Here is an 18,524-nt window from a genome sequence, read left to right on the forward strand (position 1 = left end):
CCTTATCCATGATCTGCTGGGCTTCGGTGTTAATGAATATGTCTATTCTTTAACAAACCTCTTGCCTTCACAGAACAGCTGGACGTCTACAAACGTAATAAACAGGAATCAAATCTATTTTTGAATTAGATTCCTTCCGAGTTTAGGGTAACAGAGCAATAGAGGCTAAAGAAATATATGTATAGATAAATGCTGAGAGGAGTTCTGTTAATGGGGACATTTTACTTTGATTCAACCATTAAATTCACCTTCCTTGCCTTAAACCAAACACTTCAGGAATTTGCTTTCACCTCCTAAAATCAGACTCATGGTGCAAAAACTGAGACATACATTTGATTGTACAATAAACCTTTAATAAATAGTTTATCATTAGTTTCCCGTATTTACATAATAACCACCGTTTACTTGCGTTGTCATACACATTTCTTGGCTAATTTTAGGCACACAGAGAAGGGGGTTCAGGCCACAAACCACGTTGTACTAAAAATAAAGAGTGGCTAATAACAGATACGCTTTTAGAAATATGTAACTGCATCATACGACCAAATGGGACCAAGATTGGGCCAGTTTCTCGAGCGACAAGTATATATTTACATTTGCTGCATGTACAGATGATCTTTGTACTTTTACTGTCGTCTGCTTAGAGTGTACATGGAGGCCAGTGCAGATTGTTAATTTAAATAGGATTGGGACACGAGTTTACCTTTCTGCTTCATCCAATAAAAGATGAATTTAGAAAGACTCTTAAGTCTCACTGGGCAAATAAAAATGGTGGCAGGCTCAGATAAGTTATGTGGTCAAAATGATGTGGAACATTCAGATATCAATCTGGTAAACACACAAATACACTCAGAACAGGGAAAAAAAAAATACAAAAACTGTGAAATGCTTGTTAAATGAAGACCAAGGCTGAAAAGATGAAGAGAGCTGATGCTTTACAGTGTAAGAAAAACAAAAGCAGGGAAAGTTCCCTATAAAGACTTAAAAAGCTTAAAAAAAAGACAGCATTTGAAGTTAAATCTCAGCAAAAGATATTAAGACAAATAAGAAACCAAGAAAATAATTGAAATTTTCAAGTGCATAAAGAGTACAAAAGAAGCAAAATCAAACAAATTTGGCACACATGTGAGCTGTAAGAGTTTTTAAACACAGGTTCACTATTAGAGGCATGATTAAGATATTTGAATTTTTCTGCAGAAAAACAAACATGGAAAAGTAAATAAAAACCTGTTGGGATTGCAATCCCTGCCCCAAAAACAACCAAACTACAATATAAGATGAACTGGATCGCCACCTGCAGGCCAAGTTGGGTTCTACAGCATCAACATGGATTTTAGTCTTAGAACGATGTTTTATAACAATGCCTCTAATTCTGTCTGTGTGTGGCTCACTGGGCTGCACGGACCACCATTATTGGAAAATTACATTTCCACAAAAAGTAAGAGGAAGGATTCAAAAAATCATTTGATTTGATGGAAATGCAGACCAGAAGAAAACAAAAAATAATTAATTTTAGTCAGAGTTAGTTTATATGTTGTTTGTTGGGGTTGACTGTGGTGTGGCAGGTTGAATTTGTTTCCCTTAAACTATATAAAAAAAAAAAAACAAAATAGCAAAGAGTTAAGATGGGATGGTTGGAAAAGTTTTGATGAACTGTGAAAAAACAAAAAACAAAACCTTAATTCAGCTTCAGTTAAGGTGCCAAAACAAGCAGCTGTGATGGAAATCTGTTTCAGAAGCAACTATCAAGACTGAAGGAGGGATAAAAGTGTAGGAAGAGAGGAGGTAGGATACCACTAAGGAGACAAGGAAGGAATCAAAGGAAGAACAGGAGGGAAAAGGTAAGAAACAGGGAAGTAAGGAAGAGTAAAGAAAGAAAAACAGCAAGAATGAAGAAGCGACAGAAAGACGAGGAAGTAATGTTTAAAAGCGGAAAATTCTTTAGATAGTTGGATAGGGAAAACATTACACAAAAGTTTTTCCATTGTTTTTATCTCTGACTAAAATCAGCCTTCATACTTAAAGAACCCTGTTAATAAGAGGATCCGCACAGCTAAAGGAAGGGATGCATGTTGGAGAAATCTACTTTAGTTGGCAGTTTAAAACATGAGATCAAATGAAACCGTCCGTTTTTAATCAATCCGTAGAAAAATCATCTCATCGGTTCAAAAAGGAAAAGAATCTCCTGCTGCAGCAGGATCACTGATATTCTCGTAAATCGTTTAATGATACCAACACCAGAAATATGGTGTTAAAAGTCAGTGTGGACACCGACTTGCTGATCGCTAGCTCTCATGGTGCTGATGCTTTTACAGTAAAAAAGAAAGGAGACAACAATGGGGCTCTTAATGCTGATCCATGTCATAAACCAAATCAGACAAGAAAGGGAGAAATGCGAGGAATAAAAAGTGTCCAACAACTCCGATGGGAGCGACAGAGTAGATTACAGAGCCTTCTCAGACCTTGGTCTTCATACAGGTTATGCAATGTTTATCTTTAACGGTAAGTCACTTCAAGGCATCGTTTGTGTCTTGAATTAAAAACTTGAAGCATAACTAGCCTTGGGTTTGCTCAGATAAAAATGTACAACCCAAACCGTACTATGAATCTAGAGAACTGCAGGTAAACATTGAAAAGAAAAAAAAAAAGACTTCAGCTAATGAAGTGGTCTCTTTCCTGCGCTTCTCTCTGTGAGAAGTCAGATATCTGAATAAATCTGTGGTCCTGACACCTTTCTGAACAGGTCGACCATCCCAGCGGATGTCAGGCAGCGGTTGTTCAGCCCTCCTCTTACAGCCTAAAGTCGCTGTGCACACACAGGAAGAACTGTGTTTCCCTTGCAGAAAACAGAGACAAGCGTTTGTACAGAAGTTAGCTTTTCAGTACGAGTGCCCTAGTGTTGGTTACACTCCGACTGGACAAAACCAATATCAAGACTCACACAGGTTTTTAGCAACATTTTAAATAAACAAAGCCTCTTGCACTTGACTGGGTTCAGCTCTGCTTCAGGAAGGGGCGACGTGCTGATGTGTTTTCCACTCTGATAGACCTGCAGAGAAAATGGCGTCCAGCTGAGCGGCATCTCTTTCACTCAAACCAAAAAATACTAATCAGAGATTCTTCAAACAGGCTCTTCAGAAAGTCCTCGTCAAACCCTGCCTTTAGACAAACTACGGCTTCATGGAGGACCCACTTTTGTGCTGTGGACATTTGAACAAACTCTCCACGGCACTCTGATGCGTCCTTGTGGTAAAACGTGTGCATCTGTCCATACTAAGGGTCTTTTTTAACGGGGTATGTGCCCCCATTAGCTGAGGTTATACGCTGCTGTCCTCCAGCAGCGGCTCCTTGCCCTCCGCTCCGCTGCCCTGAGGGCTGTGGGAATGACTCTGGGCTCCGTTGCTGTGCTTCTTATAGGCCCCGGGCCGCATGCCGGGCCCCGTGTGCTCCGGGATGAACAGGGCCACCAGCAGGGACAGCAGCACTGAGCACGCTCCGAAGAGAAAGGGAGGGCCGGGGATGATGGCACTCTGAAGAAAGCAGAAATAATAGAAATAAAAAAAACAATCTAATGTATCTTTTAAATATTTTTTAGGTCCTTTATTTTATTAAACTTAATTGACATTTTAAGCAACTAATGTTTTTAAAATGCAACTAACAGTTCTTAAAACCCACAGTTTTAAAACCAAGACAGTCAGGGTAGGATTGTTTTGTTGCTCTCCTAAATAGCTTTATTTGATTTGGTTGATTTATCAAAAGTACTACTTATATTTAGCCACCATTAAAGAAGGCTGGAGGTCTGTATGCCAGGAAATAAAAAGGGTAAATCTATGTCAAACAGACCATGAACTGCATTTGTTGGTGGGAAAAAGCTTTATAACCTATTATGCATATAAAGCATTAGTCTCACTCAGAATAATACTAGTCTTCCACCTGATCTCTCTTCTGAGGTTTTTCCGGCCCCAGGCTTACCTCGTCAGTGGGGTTGGCCATATTGGGTTTGGCTCCTTTATCTGAGCCTTCTGAGTCTGTCAGCTCAACATGGAACAAGTAGAAGACAAAGCCGTAAAGAGCCGGACCTAAACCGTTACAGAGACCTCGAATGCCAGTGATCATCCCCTGGACAACACCTGTAGAGACAACAAAACACAACTCATAATAAAACACAAACTAAAGACATTTCTATTTTTAATGCTTACTGTAAGGATCCAAAGGAAACAAACATTGAAAGGAAGGAAGGAAACTAAGGAAGGAAGCAAGGAAGGACGGAACAGATCCAGTATCAATATCTGTACTGTCTTGAGATTAAGGAAATTCTAAATCAGGTATGGGCAGATATACGTTTAGTCTATTTCTATAACAATTCTAAATTTGGTTAAAAATCTATTCAACAGCAAAAATATTTAACCCTTTATTTAACACTATTTTTATTGATTTTTTTCAGAATAAAATGTGTCCTCTTAACATGATTTACCATCTCTATAACTTCAGTGTCTGACATTAAACTAATCTGAGCCAATGCTCCTCTTAATATGCATGTGTAAATGTATATATATAATATTTAATTAAAGAATGGACTTTATGACAGCTCATTTAAAAAATCAGCAGTTATTATGATTACATTAAAGTAAACAGACTTAGCATTGGAAAATAATCATGTTCAACAGCAGATATCAAAATGGAAGTATTGGGATTGGATTGGTGCATCTCTGCACTAAAGAAATGGCAAAATGAGGACAAGGAGGGAGGGAGAACGCCCTGAAGGAAGGGTAACATTGACTGAAAGACGATTAATAAGGTCTAAAAACACTGAAATTTTCCTTCATTTTCTCTACTTATCCAGACATGGAAAGTACAGAAATAAAATTCCAGACATTTGCAGACTCGTTAAAAACACTGTATTCTTCAAGTTTTTGGTTTATTGTAAGTTTTAAAATCTAAACAGGGAAGGAATGAATGTTTGTTTGTTTACTTATAAGCATTTTCCAGCATGAGTGTTAACTGGAAAATTAGAACAAGTGCTGCTGTTATTTGCTGTAAACATAAGGCCAAGGACAGGAGGAAAGTCAAACATATCTGCCTTCTGACAGCAGAGACATCGGGAAACATTTAAATAATTCATAGAGAAGTATTCAGTAGCAAAACAAACAGGAAAACATTCCTCTGAGCGGGCAAATACAGAGAGTGACTTTGCACAAAGTAAAACTGAAGAAACTATAAATAACTGAAAGAAAACAACTGCTGAAGGCTACTGCTAATAAACAAGGCAAGAAAAGCATAAAACATGGTTTATCAAGAGAAATAACTTGAGGGACATTAAGATCTCTGACTACATGGTAGGACAGGGTGGTGAAGCTCACCTTGCTGGTCAGGGTCTGCGTTACGGGACACGATGGCGCTGATGGCTGGGAAGGTGATGCTGGACATGGCTGCAACGGCTCCAGCTGCCCACATCATCCTGCAGGTCATTTTGGGGACAAAACTTCCTTACTTCATTGTTACAAAGTTATTACAGAAAAGCTACATGGTCTCTTAGATTTTAAAAAAAAGAAAACAAAACAACAAGAGAACAACATCTAGACTCCACAGGTGGCTCCTCTATTTAAGGAAGTGGCACACACCTGTCTGCTGGTGTGTTTTCTAGAATTAAGGGGGGATCGTCTTAACAATTGTTTGACTTTCAGTGGAGTTATTTCCCATTTAAGGACCAAAACAACTAGAGACCGTATGACCAAGAAAAACACTAAACATGAAAAACAGCGTTTGTTTTTTTTTGGCCCAACCTGAAATAATAATTAAGTTTTAAATCAGAAAGATTTACCACTCAGGTGTTTCAAAAAAAAAAAAAAAAAAAACAAACATTCAAATATTACCACAGCTGTTCGCTTATTAGAATCTGCATGCCAATTTTAACAATATGCTTCCCTCTAGTGGTGTATCTGGGTAAATACAATAATTAGGTAATAACCATTATAACCTGCATGCAAATTCTCATTAAGCCATCCTAGAATGTTGGTGGAAACGATATTGTTTAAATTTAAATAACTGGTCAGTGTTTAAACAAAGATGTTATTAAATAGTTAACAAGTTAAACTTCAGCCATTTTAAACCTTGATCTACCAGAAGTAACAACAGAAGTACATTAGACTCTGGATGAGGTGAATGGTGAAGAGATAAAAGTAGAGTTAACTTAATAACGTTATTATCTGCCCTTTTTATCATTTAATGGCATACTTCACAGATTATACATTGCAGGTGATATTTTTTAATGTTGGTTTTTACTGCACTCAAATTGACCATCTTCAGTATTTTAACACCTTTATTTTCACATCTGATATTGTTGATTAACTGAACCCATGTACTACTTCTTATGTTTAAAAAGAGACTCCAACTTCACTTTTCCCTAAAAGGAAAGGTGTATGTCACTAAATTAGAATACAATGGAAAACTTTAAGTATTTTAGTAACTCAATTTAAATAGTTATTACTAGTAGTTACTTACACACAGAGTATTTATATATATATATATATCAAGCAGTTGTTTTGATGTGTATAGTTTACAGTGAATCACCATTGAAATTCAGTTTACTTTTCAACTGAATAATAATGGTGAAGACGGAGAAAACCTTGGAATAAAGCCAGTAGAAATGTCTGAGTGATATTTTCCATGTGCGTACTGAAGCTGGATCAGAGGGGCTCAGGACACTGGCTACAGGCATTGAATCCCCCGTTCCAGTCACTCCTTACTTCCTCAATGCGATACTAATATTGGAAATTTGTCCGGTTGTCAGCCACACAGAAAAAAAAAGAAATGCAATTTATCAGCTGATATCTAAAATTAAAGCAATCTGCTTTTGTTTAAGCATAATGTGAGAAATAACAATAAATGGGTCAGTTGCTCTCACCGCTGTTGACTATTTTAACTCTGAGTATCACTGGATCAAACATCTTCTAACATGCCACACAACAAATAAATAATAAAAGTATGTATGATTCCTGCTGATACCGTATCGCATCAATATCTGTCTATGCCCAAAGCTGCTATATTTGTTTTTCTTCTTCTTTCTCCTTACTTTTTAGCCTCTGTGCTAATTTAATCCACTCCTATTTCCTTGACAGACCAGCCATTTAGAAATCATAATACCACTCTACCCCTGCCTTCACAGGTTGTCTGACTCAAGGACCTCAAACATATGGAGGTAAAATAGCTTTACCTAGTTTAAGTTTTCATTAAGCTTAAAAAAATGAATCTTTATGCAATTATTATTATTGGGGTTACAGAATGCAAAACGGAGTTTAAATTGTCATAGATGAATAACGATAGTTCAGTGGGTGAAATGGACATACAGAGAAGATCAAACCCATCGACACCTCCTTTCTCTGCAAATCTCACAAGTCTAAACGTCCACCATAAAACGGGCGAATCCAAACGAAGCCCCGAGTTGACGTAAACTCGAGGATGTTGCCTTATTTGGTTCTGGCCTGTATTTTATCCAAGATTGACATACAGACCAGCCCACTGGAGAGCAGAGAGCCATTAACCACCTGTCCTCAGCCGGAGGGGGGTGGGTGCCAGTAAGGCAGGCTGCGGAAGCATGGGGCCGCCGGTGTCCAGACTACCATCACCGTGTCGGGTTCAGTCGCTCCGTCCCCCGCCGGCTCTCTGCCCTCGTCCACCGGGGTTCCCAGCCCTGGAGCTGACGGCTCGGTTTGAAAACCCAGTGTGTTTCGGCTACATGCTGCACTGTAGTCGATCAAAATCCCGGACGATTTTGAAATCTCCCCCGGAATTTATTATTTTATTTTTTTTTAAGGTATGAAAAGTAGGACATGTCCGAATAAAAAAACGACGTCTGGTCACCCTACCATATCAAAAATTTAATGTTTCAGTGAGTGAGTTCTTGTTGCTATGATGCGTCTTTGCTCGTTGTAAACCAACCAATCAGCGCACAGCTCATCTAAATATTCATGAGCATACCATAAAAGGAAGAAAACCTGTTGTTTCATTCTAGGGCTTTTAACCAGGCTTGCATTAGGGCGCATAGAACAGCAAATATGCCATTTTCAGCCCAACCAATGTTACACACCCTATTCAGAGACCTTAAGAACCTGCACCAAATACCCCATAGAATCATTCTATGACCCCTTTAAGAATTTTGCTAGAATTAATTTGGACCAAATGTATAATGGTTCGTCTAAGTACCAGAAGTCAAGCTCGGCACTGTTTCATTAACAACACCTGTCCCATCAACGAGGAATAAAAATCAGAATTACTTTAATAATCCCAGGGTGAAATTACTTTAATTTCATTTTTCCATGTGTAATAGAGTGACAATAGGACCAGTTTGATATAACACAATTTCATACAATATATATATAATTACGGGGTCCCCGCTCCATCTAGCCGTCAGTTTAGGGGTTCTTGGCCTAAAAAACGTTGAAGACCCCTGGTCTAGGGCAATCATATTGTTTAAGCACCAGGTGAAGAGTAATGAATTTATGAGCTGAATTACACGGTCCACCATCTTGAATCCAATCCAACCTAATTCTCTGACCTCTGCATTGTTCTAAACAGAGTTAGAAGCTGCTCAGATGTTTGAGACAGTGTAGGCAGAGTGGTCCACTTACCAAGGCTGGGAGCCAAAGCCATACCAGGCCAGCTGGAGGATCTGGAAGCCGAGGCCGAGCAGGATGGTGTTTTTATTCCCTATAGAGCGCATCAGGATCCCCAACACCACCGTCTGAGGAGAACAAATGGCAAAAAAACATCCTCAATTGGAAACTAACCTATTTATTTAGACAATAATAATGCAAATATTTCAATTTCACTCCTTGAGACTGAAAATAGTATCTTGATTGACCTATTTTGATTCCATGGCCTTGAAGAATAATTTCAGCATACAGAGATGGGCTCTAACTGACTCTAACTGACAATCATATGGCATTTTACACAAAAATCATGAAACCGCATGAAATACAAACAAAGAAAGGTAAAAATGTTGAGAATCTCATGATTACAACTATATACCTGAGCCAATATGGAGAGGATCCCTACAACTGCAATGAAGGCAGCCACCGTCTCAGAGGTGAACCCTATGACCTGAGAAGAGGAACACATTCAGTTAACAGGTTAGGACAAGACAGACGCACACAAGCATGCATCAACACTAAACCTGCACACATTTACCACCCAAAACACAAAAACAAAGGGACTGGCAACTGATATTTTGTCTACAAGTTTCGCGTCCCACTTCCTTTTTCTGGAAAACGACTTCTCTTTATGCACCAGTAGCATTCAGGCCATTACTGAAGGTAATGTGAGGAGTTTGTAAGCTTTGACAATGGAAGAAGGACAAAGAGGTTCAAGGGGACATGATGTGTGAGGGGTAATTTTAGCTGAATGCTGCAGATAGAAAGAAGGGCAGTGTTACGATGCTTTTGCTGCTAGGATGGCAGGAACATGTTGGACCTGCTGAACTGGTTCATTCTGATCTTCACCTGTTTACCAACCATTTAAACACAATGCAAAAAAAAACAAAAAAACCTGCAGCCACTTGAGCAGAAAATTGTTAGCTGGTCCAAACTGCAAAGACTACAAATCTATAAATGCTGTTCCTGTGTTTTTGACTACGTGGGCTTTTTGCTGCAGGGCTGTTGGTAAATCCACCCTAATGAGGCGGCATTTTATTCAGGCACTGAAATGGGCTGCTTAGCAAATCATCCCTGCTGACCTGAAAGGAACCTTAGTAAAGGTGTGTTTTCTGGCCTTAGGGGGTTGGATTTATCCCTCCAGCTATTCTGAATTTAATAAGCAAGAAGGATAGTAGGAGTATGAGGCTTTAAGAGACATTTTTCTCATTAAAAGTCTTTAACATGATAATCTTAGGGAAAAATCTGAGCCTAATTCAATTCAATTCAGTTTATTTAGACGCATAAAGATGAAGTGAATCGAAACCAATCCGGTGAACGCTGTTAGAGAGGCTGAAGAATACAGTTTGAATGAAATTATCTTTTTAACAGTGCAAGTTTTACTCCACATCTTTCTCAGAGTGAAGAAAACCCTCTGGCTTTACATCTTTAACGACTTTCCTCTGAATAAATGCTTGAGGAAATCTTCCTTTGGAAAGCACCTGTGCTATGCTGCAGATCAATTAAGCTTCTAACTATTAATAATTACTTGAATAAAATTTAAACTGGGCAAACAAAGATAAAACGATAATTTAAAATAAATATTGCATCTGTTTTCCCTTAAAGCTGGACTCATGATTGGCTCAATTTTAGTTGACTTTTTCCCCCCTCAGCAATACAGTCTTATGTTGGACACAATTACTTTTTTATATACAAATATATATTTTGAATAACTTATTTTGTACTCTTGTAGGTTCTAATACATAAATTGACACTATTGGGGGAAAATAACTATTCATATTAAATATTTAAGTCTTTTTTTTGTGAATGGCACTAAAGATGGCATTTTGAGTAAAAAACAGCAGCAGCTGATTTTTATATTTCAGAGGAGTTCCTGATTTTTTCATTAGGATGAAGTCAGACCCCCAAAATTGCTTCACAGGTTGTATAGCAACACAGAAGTAGGCCTCATTATCATTCCGGTGATCCTCTCTACAGCACGTAAAACAGTGAGGTGGGACCAGAAGCGGGCCGCAGAGCACAGCAGGTAAATTAAGTGATCTGATCTGGATTTCAAGAATTTTCCATATCCAAATTTGTGACCAATCCCAACATATACATTTTATTGATCGTAAACAATCTGGACTTGACATTGTGTTCCACCATCCTAAAGCTGGTGTCTGATTTAGCAGTGGGTTTTCACTGTGGGATCAGGTCCACCTTATACATCTGCAACCACAGATGTGTGGACCGGACCTCAAGAACATCTTTATGATATTTAATGACATGAATCCAAATAGAAGTCAGGTAAATAGAAAGCATTGTAAAAAGCTTGTTCAAGTTTCATAAATATATTTCTTATATGTTAAATAAAGTCTGGAAATTGAAACACTCCTTTTTTTAAATAAAAAATTATCAAATTACTTTTATATTTAGAGCATAGCAACCAGCCCAGGTTTCTAAACATTCAATATTTATATTTGATAGCACTCTAATATGTAGTTAAAAAATGTTTGTGTTGTTAAACGGGCAAGATAAATGTTTTTTTAATTAAAAAAAAGGTGCATTGTGACCTTAAATCAGCAGACAATGTCAGTAATAAACAAAAACAACAATCGGCAGCCATATTCCCTAAAGCTTTGTATATGGGGAGTGTTGGCCTAGTAGTTAGAGCAGTGCGCTTTGAGAAGGTTGCCAAGTACCCGATTAAATCCCCACAGCCTCCACTCTGGGTTCCTGAGCAAGACCCCCGGGAACCACACAACTGCAGCCCACTACTCCCTAAGAGGATGGGCTAAATGCAGAGGTCATTTTTTCCAATGTGAGATCAATAAAGTTCTATTATTGTTATTATTATGATGTAGACTATGCAGGGATTATTTCCGACTCCATTGTTTTCTGTAAAAGTTTGTGCATATAACAGCTCTGGTAAGAGCCTGGGAATACATAAAACCAGGATGTACTATGGGAAAAAAATGGTGGGTTGAAGGCTTGCACTGCTCTCAACCCACCATTTTTTCCCCACCATACTTCATCCTGGTTTTATGTATTCCCAGGCACTTACCAGAGCTGGGGATTCCTGGTGTTTTTAGCTGGGTCTTCAAACCTTAGTCTTTTCTGAAACTTTAAAAAAAAAAACACTGTAGCCTCAAACTTAAACTCAAGTGACCTTAAAGTAGTTGCTGCAAAAATCCCTTGAAGAAGCATTTTCTTTAGCAAAAGGGTGAGTTACATAATAAGCGGTTAATTTTTAAACAATATATATTTTTTTCTAAATACAAGAAAAGTTCATGAAGAAAGTGTGAACTGTTACCTGTCTGAGATAGAGGAAGAAGCTGGAGTACTGTCCAGCTTCAGGGAGGTAGGACAGAAACACTGTGATACAGATGAGGAGAACTGTAGAGTCCTGGCCTACTTTACGCAAAGACTAAAAGAGAAATAAAAAAAACAATTCAATACAAAATAGTTCAACATACCATCTCATCTTTTTCCTTTTTATAAATTTAAAACATGACGTATCAACATTTAAAAGCTCGAATAGTGATCAGGTCTTAACATCTTGAGGTCCCACAGGAAACCAAAGGTTGAAAATTACCTTGCATATTTTGGACTAGTAGAGGTCTACAATATTCAATTGTTTTTTTTGGATCTGACATAAAATAAAATAACTTCCTTTCTAAATCTAAAATGCTGAGCTAAGAAATAAAACTTTAGCCACCTGCATTAAAATGCTGGTTCTGATGGTAGAGTTTTGTCAGCAATGGTTTTTCTTTTTTAGTCTGTTAAAACAAATACCAGTTTTGTACCAGGTTTAGGAACCACAGGTCCACCTCATGTTAATAATTAGAGTAACAGAAAAAAAAAAAGATTTGTGCAAACATATCTATTCAGATATCAAGTACAAAAAAAAGTAAAAATCTAGAGCGCTGATGAATCCAGCTTTGGTTAGCAAATAAGGAAATAAGCATCAAATTTAAAGAGAAACCCATCAAAAATAATGAGTATTATTATTAGTCTAAGAATCTTGCAAACTCCCTTTGCTTGATAAACAACAAAGAAGCAGACAGGCTAGTCAGACAGCACTCATTATGGAGACTGCTGATGAACCTCCGTTCTGGCAAAAGAGTCCTTACTGATTTGCTATATTTGGATCGAGAGATTTCAAGATGCATTAGAACCTTAGACGAGTTATCTTTGTAAAATTGACAGTTCTTACAGCAAAGGGGTCCGCCTGCTCCCAAGAGATGGGAGCTCCCCACGAGGCGGGCCTCATTTTCTCTGGCAGAGACTCTGGTACAGCCACTAGTATGAAGCAGATGTCCAGTAGGGCGATGGCTGTGGCTAAGATCACCACCAACGTGTCACCGTAGGTAGTAGACAGATAGGCCCCGATGGCTGGACTGGTAACCAGGCTGGCTGCAAAGGTGGCAGATACCTGGAGAAACGATGACAGAGAGTTTAAAGAACAGCAGGTGGCAGCTTATCAGAACCATAAGCGTTTATTAAACCGTTTTCTCACCAAGCCATATGCTGTGCTCCTCTCATGCTCTTGCGTGATGTCTGCCACATAAGCAAAGATTACAGAGAAGGTGACGGCAAAGACGCCAGACATGGAGATGACTGCAAAATACCACCTAAAAGAAGAGAGCACACATCAGCTCTCATGAAAGGAATCCGGAAAGGTTGGCATTTTAACCTCTGCTGCTGTAATGTCCTTATTAGCCTCTTACCATGGGCTGATCTTCATCAGTGGAATGGGTGCACATGTGAAGAAGACCGTTAGCAGCAAGAAGGACTTGCGCCCCCAAACGTCTGACAATGCTCCAATCAGAGGAGCACTCAAAAATGATAACAGGCCCTGAAAAATACAGAGAGTTTGGGAGAGATGGGTCAGCAAATTGAACAGCAAGACCCAAACTCCTGGATATGACCAAGGAAATAGTTAAGGTTGGCTGGATTGTTCTGACAAAGTGAAGAGAAAAATCTACAAAACTTTATGCTGATAAATACAGTGTTCATGCAGGCAAAAAAATAAAATAAAACTAAATTTAATTTGGAAAACTGAAGAGTTTCTAAAGCTGATTTATACTCGGAAACCAGGTCATGTGTGTCGCAGTGAACGCAAATGTGCCCCCACCCCCTCCGCAAACACTGTTCTGCCCCTCTCCAAAATTGTAGGTGACCGCAGTCAGTGCCGCAGACAGGAGGCCTCTGATTGGTCAATTCTACATCCGCTCTACATAATGCATATTTCCTGTTTGATACCTTACCGTTTTTTTTTTTTTTGTATGACCACCCATTGTGGAAAACAACTTGTGAAGATGGACCACCTAGAATAGAATGCGAGAACGCTGGGACGCTTTTCTTCCACCTGGATCTTTGCTGTTTTTCACCCTAATGTCGCACAAACTTGCCCCTGGAGTTTTTCCACTTCCTCACTGCCTCGGCCATATTTGGACCCACAGCTAGTTTGTGATTGTCCCTCTTGCATTTCAGCAGGGAATAAACATAACGCAGACCACACTTCAATATTGGGCATAAATCTAAAATATCTGCGACACGCCCACTACGATGCACTGCTGTGGGATTATAACCAGGCCTAAGAGTAAGCCTTTTCATTACCATTGACAGTCACTGGTAGATTTTCTCATAAATACTCTGACTAGACTATATTTATTCACATGATTATTTGCTACAAGTGGTCTGTATTTTTAGTAAACAAATGGGGAGTATTTAAATACATCACCCTGAAACTGCTTGCCCCACATTTTATGCTGTAAGGGCTTCAAACTTACAGGTGCTTTAACTAAGCTGCTGTTTGATCTGCTTTGGAACCAGTGTGTTATTTGAGGCTGCATACAGCTCATGTTGAACAGGGTGTTTTTAAAGTCTTAGCGAACCCTCCAAAAGGCTCAACGAAATTAATTAGTAGCTCCTTTGCAAAAAGGTTCATGTCTTGAAGTTTTCCCCTCTCAATTTTTGTAATGTAGATTAGTAGTGCTTGTTTTTTTAAGAAAACCAACACAAAGTGGGGAATAGTTATGAATTGAAACAGTTTTTAGTCAATCTTTTTTCTTTTTAAACAATTTAACCTTATGTGTCAATTCAATGCAGAACATAGTTTTATGCAGTTAACGGTGTTTTCAGGGTGTGCCTCATCTATCTCTGTATGCTTTTTGCCAGCCATTCTTTTCACTGCTGCAGTGTGTTTGCCTGCCTCTGTGAGCTGATTACAGCCTCAATGGTGTGGGGGTTCTCATTTTCATAGTGCCTTCTTCATTTATATGTGCAAATAAGGAGGTAAATGTGTCTAAAAACAGTTTTCCTGGCTGTAACACTCATTAAACGTCAGGGTATAGAAATATTTCCATTGTAATTCTAAAAGTTTCCGCCTGACTAGTGTCCGTGCTGAAATGCGGTGGGAGGAAGCCCAGATGTCAGTCAAAGGGCCGTAAAGCTGATAAAAAATGAGCCATCCGATTTAAAGCATAACGGCGACCTTTTAGAGCATAGCGCTGTGTTACGCTGAAATATGTTGGTGAGAAACCTGACTTTTAAACTGGGGTCAGGTCTGGACTTTAACCATTCAAATACATTCATCAAAATCAGGTCCGTTTCATTGAGGAAATATTGTTTAATTCACTGTAATAAGCTTCCACATCTCTGCTGGGAAGAAAACTTAACTCATCATCAATTTAACTGTATGATCTGGTTGAATTGTAAAGTGCCTTGAGATGACATGGGTTGTGAATTGGCGCTATATAAATAAACTGAATCGAATTGAATCATGGTGTTGCTACAACCATGTATCACTGTGTGGAAATAATATTCGGGATAAAGATCAGCATTGCATTCTTGCTACAGGCAGCATTTTGGATGTAGGCATTTTGAAGTATGATCCTCTGGGTTTTTAGATGAGCTCATTGCTCACCCCATCAGTTTAAATCAGGGCTGTGAAACTTGAATCATTGGGGGTCCTGCAAATTTCAGATGTATCTACAACAAATAAAAGGCTGAATTTCTCCTTGACATTGAGCCAGTTTCACAGAATGTGGTATAGAGCAGTATTCATTCTGTACATTTAGGGTAAAAATGTAGTGCTGCCTCTAAGGCTGCAGACCACTGGTTCTCCAGATCTGCAGGTTGACACCTGTGGCTTTGATGCATCCAGTCTTGGTGACTGAAACTCAGCTTTAAACTTCTCCAACCTCTCTGCTGTGTTACTCTGAGAGCAAGAGAGAACAGCTGCATTTAAGGGTGGATGCTATCAATAATTAAGCAATCATCGAAGGTCATCGGTCAATGCACAACATAAACAGGAAAGGTTGCTAGCATCTGAGTAATATAGGGCTGGAAAATAATTTATTGTCAATACATATAGGTTATGTCAATTTTATTTTAAACGGTTTTATCGTATGTGGATAAAATTACAGCATGCGTCACTGACTGAACCTCAGTTTATTTAAGCCAAACAGAAAGGACCGCAACATATTGGCTACATGAGCGATGATGTTAACCACAGACAATATATAAGGTGTCCAAACAGCAACCCGTACCCAGCTTAAGCCCTCACACATATTTGTTTCTGATTTTAGTGTCTAATGAATTAGAAAAAGAATGTTGCGTAGAACACACAATGCTAATAAGCAACAGCTCGTCTTGCAGCTTACAATTAAGACACACAGTAAAGAGCAGAGCAAGAGTTTGTCACCAATGACGGGGAGTTGTCCAGTCTTATTATGGGGGTTTGAGAAGCGATTGATTTTTGTGATGATTAAAAAGTTTAATAATGTTGTCAACGTTCAGATAAGAAAAAAAAAACAGGGCTGGGATGTGTTTTGTTTGACTAAGGATAAGAAATGCAATAAACCAAGCTTCTATTAACAAACACGGCTGTGCCATGTGTGAGAGAGAAGGGAAGAAATCTTAACAGGATGATAAAACAAAAGAGCTCTACCTACAGCGTCAGCAAGAAGCTAATGTTTCTGAATTAGCTGCTGACCGTAGGTTGTTTTTTCAAAGTGACTTATAAGTTGTTGGATGATTTATTATAGTGAATTGTAAACATAATCTTTCAGATTATGTGCGCTTCTCTTCTTAGTCATATGACAGTTAGTCATAAAAAAATAAAGAAATGTCAGAAACTGTCATGTACACGAGAACTGTCCACGACGTGTACAGTCCTTCACGAACTGAAGGAATAAGAAAAATACAGAAGAGATCATTACCTTGTTAAAGGCATTTTTCCATTTAATCTGTTCAATTTAGAGCTCCAAAAAGAAACTGTTCTAAATCTGAGACTCTTCAGTTATTACATTTTAGATATGTTTTTGAAAAATAAAAGATGTAAAATAAACTAGAAAACAATTATTCACACATTTCTACATCATCTGTTGGGAACTTTCTTGGCTGATTTTTATATAGTTTATATCAATATCAGAATTATATTGTCTTGATGTATAAATGGCCTATATAGTTTTATATTTTCACAACCAACCAGCAACAATTCCCATAGGGATTGCTAGTTTGTATAAACAGTGAAATGCATTTACCACCTATAAAATGCCAATGATAAAGCATGAGGTCAGTCTGTGTAATTACCTTCACGCCATGAATGAGTCCATTCATCAGGAATGTGTGTTGGGGGAATGTCTGATGTAAAACCTAGAAAAAACAGACACAGATGAACTGATGAAAAGGGTTTGCTTGTGGCATATAACAACCTCACATACACAGTCTAGTGGCTGTACCAAATAACATAACTGTAATCATACATATGCAACTACACAAGGGTAAACATCAAGCAATGAATTGTCAATCAAACTGAACTGTGTTTGATATTTCGCTCCATTAAGGTTATGATCCAATATATACTTAAAAACAACCCCTTTTATATCGTATCAAGAAGTGTGTCTTATTTTTCATTAACAAGTTAGAAAATGTGTGTAAACTCTTTAAAATTACAGCAGAAATTTTTTATAAAACCTGAGATCTGAGATAATTTATTATAGTTTAGCTATTTAAAACCGTCTGCTTTGGCTATCTTAATGCTCTGCATCAACTCTAGGTGCTGAAATACTGGGCTAGCTGCAGGTGAGATCTCCTTCACATTAGTCATAAAGATAAACTTTGCCTAAGTCAATTAGTCTTTACTAGTGGTGAGGAGCTTATCTGTGTTATTTTTCCTCAATCCCTACAGTATTTATTTAAACAGCACTCATTTATCAAAAAGGAAAGGCTGTAAATTTTTTGGTTCCTGCCGCCTGGTTATACCCTTTTATTTTTGTAACCTTAATGTGACCCAAGTAGTTTTGACAAAATCTTTGAACCATAACAGAGACAGCAGAGTATATTAAAGCAGCATTTAATCATGCGAAAAAAATTTTTTTTTGGTTTGGTTTGCTTAAGTAAAGCTGCACAAAATTTCTTTTTTTTCCCCCACTGAACTCTTTGTATAAACTCGAGTGTAAAAACAGAAGTGTTATTAAAAGAAAAGATTTAAATCTACCGTGGTTATATCCAAATTGGAGGATAACTGTCATGAAAGCAAATGTGTTCACAATAGGGCTGCAACTAACAATTATTTTGCAAATCGGTTAATCTGTCAATTATTTTTTCATTTTATAATGATTAATAAATCAGTTAAAACTAAGACTTTATAACAAGTTCTGGAATAGAGCATAATGACAAACGAAACCCTTTTTTTTTTATCTTAAATGCAGAATTCTTAAATATTTTAAGAATTTTATATAATTGTATACAATAGTTCACAACAGATAAACCGAGTGCGGATTGGACTCGGAGGATACTCTGCTTGAAACTGAAATTGTGATTATTTTTTAATAAGTGAACACACTACTCCTAAATACAATCAGGTCACACTGTGCTCGTCTTAAA

General features: G+C 38.0%; 1 protein-coding gene across 1 annotated transcript in view; it reads right to left on the reverse strand.

Moving 5' to 3' along the window:
- Positions 1-342: 342 nt before the first annotated feature.
- The window catches only part of mfsd14a (major facilitator superfamily domain containing 14A), a 28,981-nt gene continuing 10,799 nt past the window's right edge, over positions 343-18,524 (reverse strand). Inside the window, exons 3-12 of the mRNA XM_015389746.1 lie at positions 17,229-17,291; positions 13,358-13,485; positions 13,147-13,261; positions 12,844-13,062; positions 11,941-12,054; positions 9,028-9,099; positions 8,628-8,740; positions 5,361-5,458; positions 3,973-4,130; positions 343-3,530 (exon numbers count right to left, since the gene is read on the reverse strand). Coding sequence (XP_015245232.1) covers positions 3,318-3,530; positions 3,973-4,130; positions 5,361-5,458; positions 8,628-8,740; positions 9,028-9,099; positions 11,941-12,054; positions 12,844-13,062; positions 13,147-13,261; positions 13,358-13,485; positions 17,229-17,291 — 1,293 coding nt within the window. The 3' untranslated portion in view covers positions 343-3,317. The remainder of the gene's footprint in view (positions 3,531-3,972; positions 4,131-5,360; positions 5,459-8,627; positions 8,741-9,027; positions 9,100-11,940; positions 12,055-12,843; positions 13,063-13,146; positions 13,262-13,357; positions 13,486-17,228; positions 17,292-18,524) is intronic.

This window comes from Cyprinodon variegatus, unplaced genomic scaffold (assembly GCF_000732505.1).
Source record: "Cyprinodon variegatus isolate N-32 unplaced genomic scaffold, C_variegatus-1.0 Scaffold471, whole genome shotgun sequence".
NCBI lineage: Eukaryota > Metazoa > Chordata > Actinopteri > Cyprinodontiformes > Cyprinodontidae > Cyprinodon > Cyprinodon variegatus.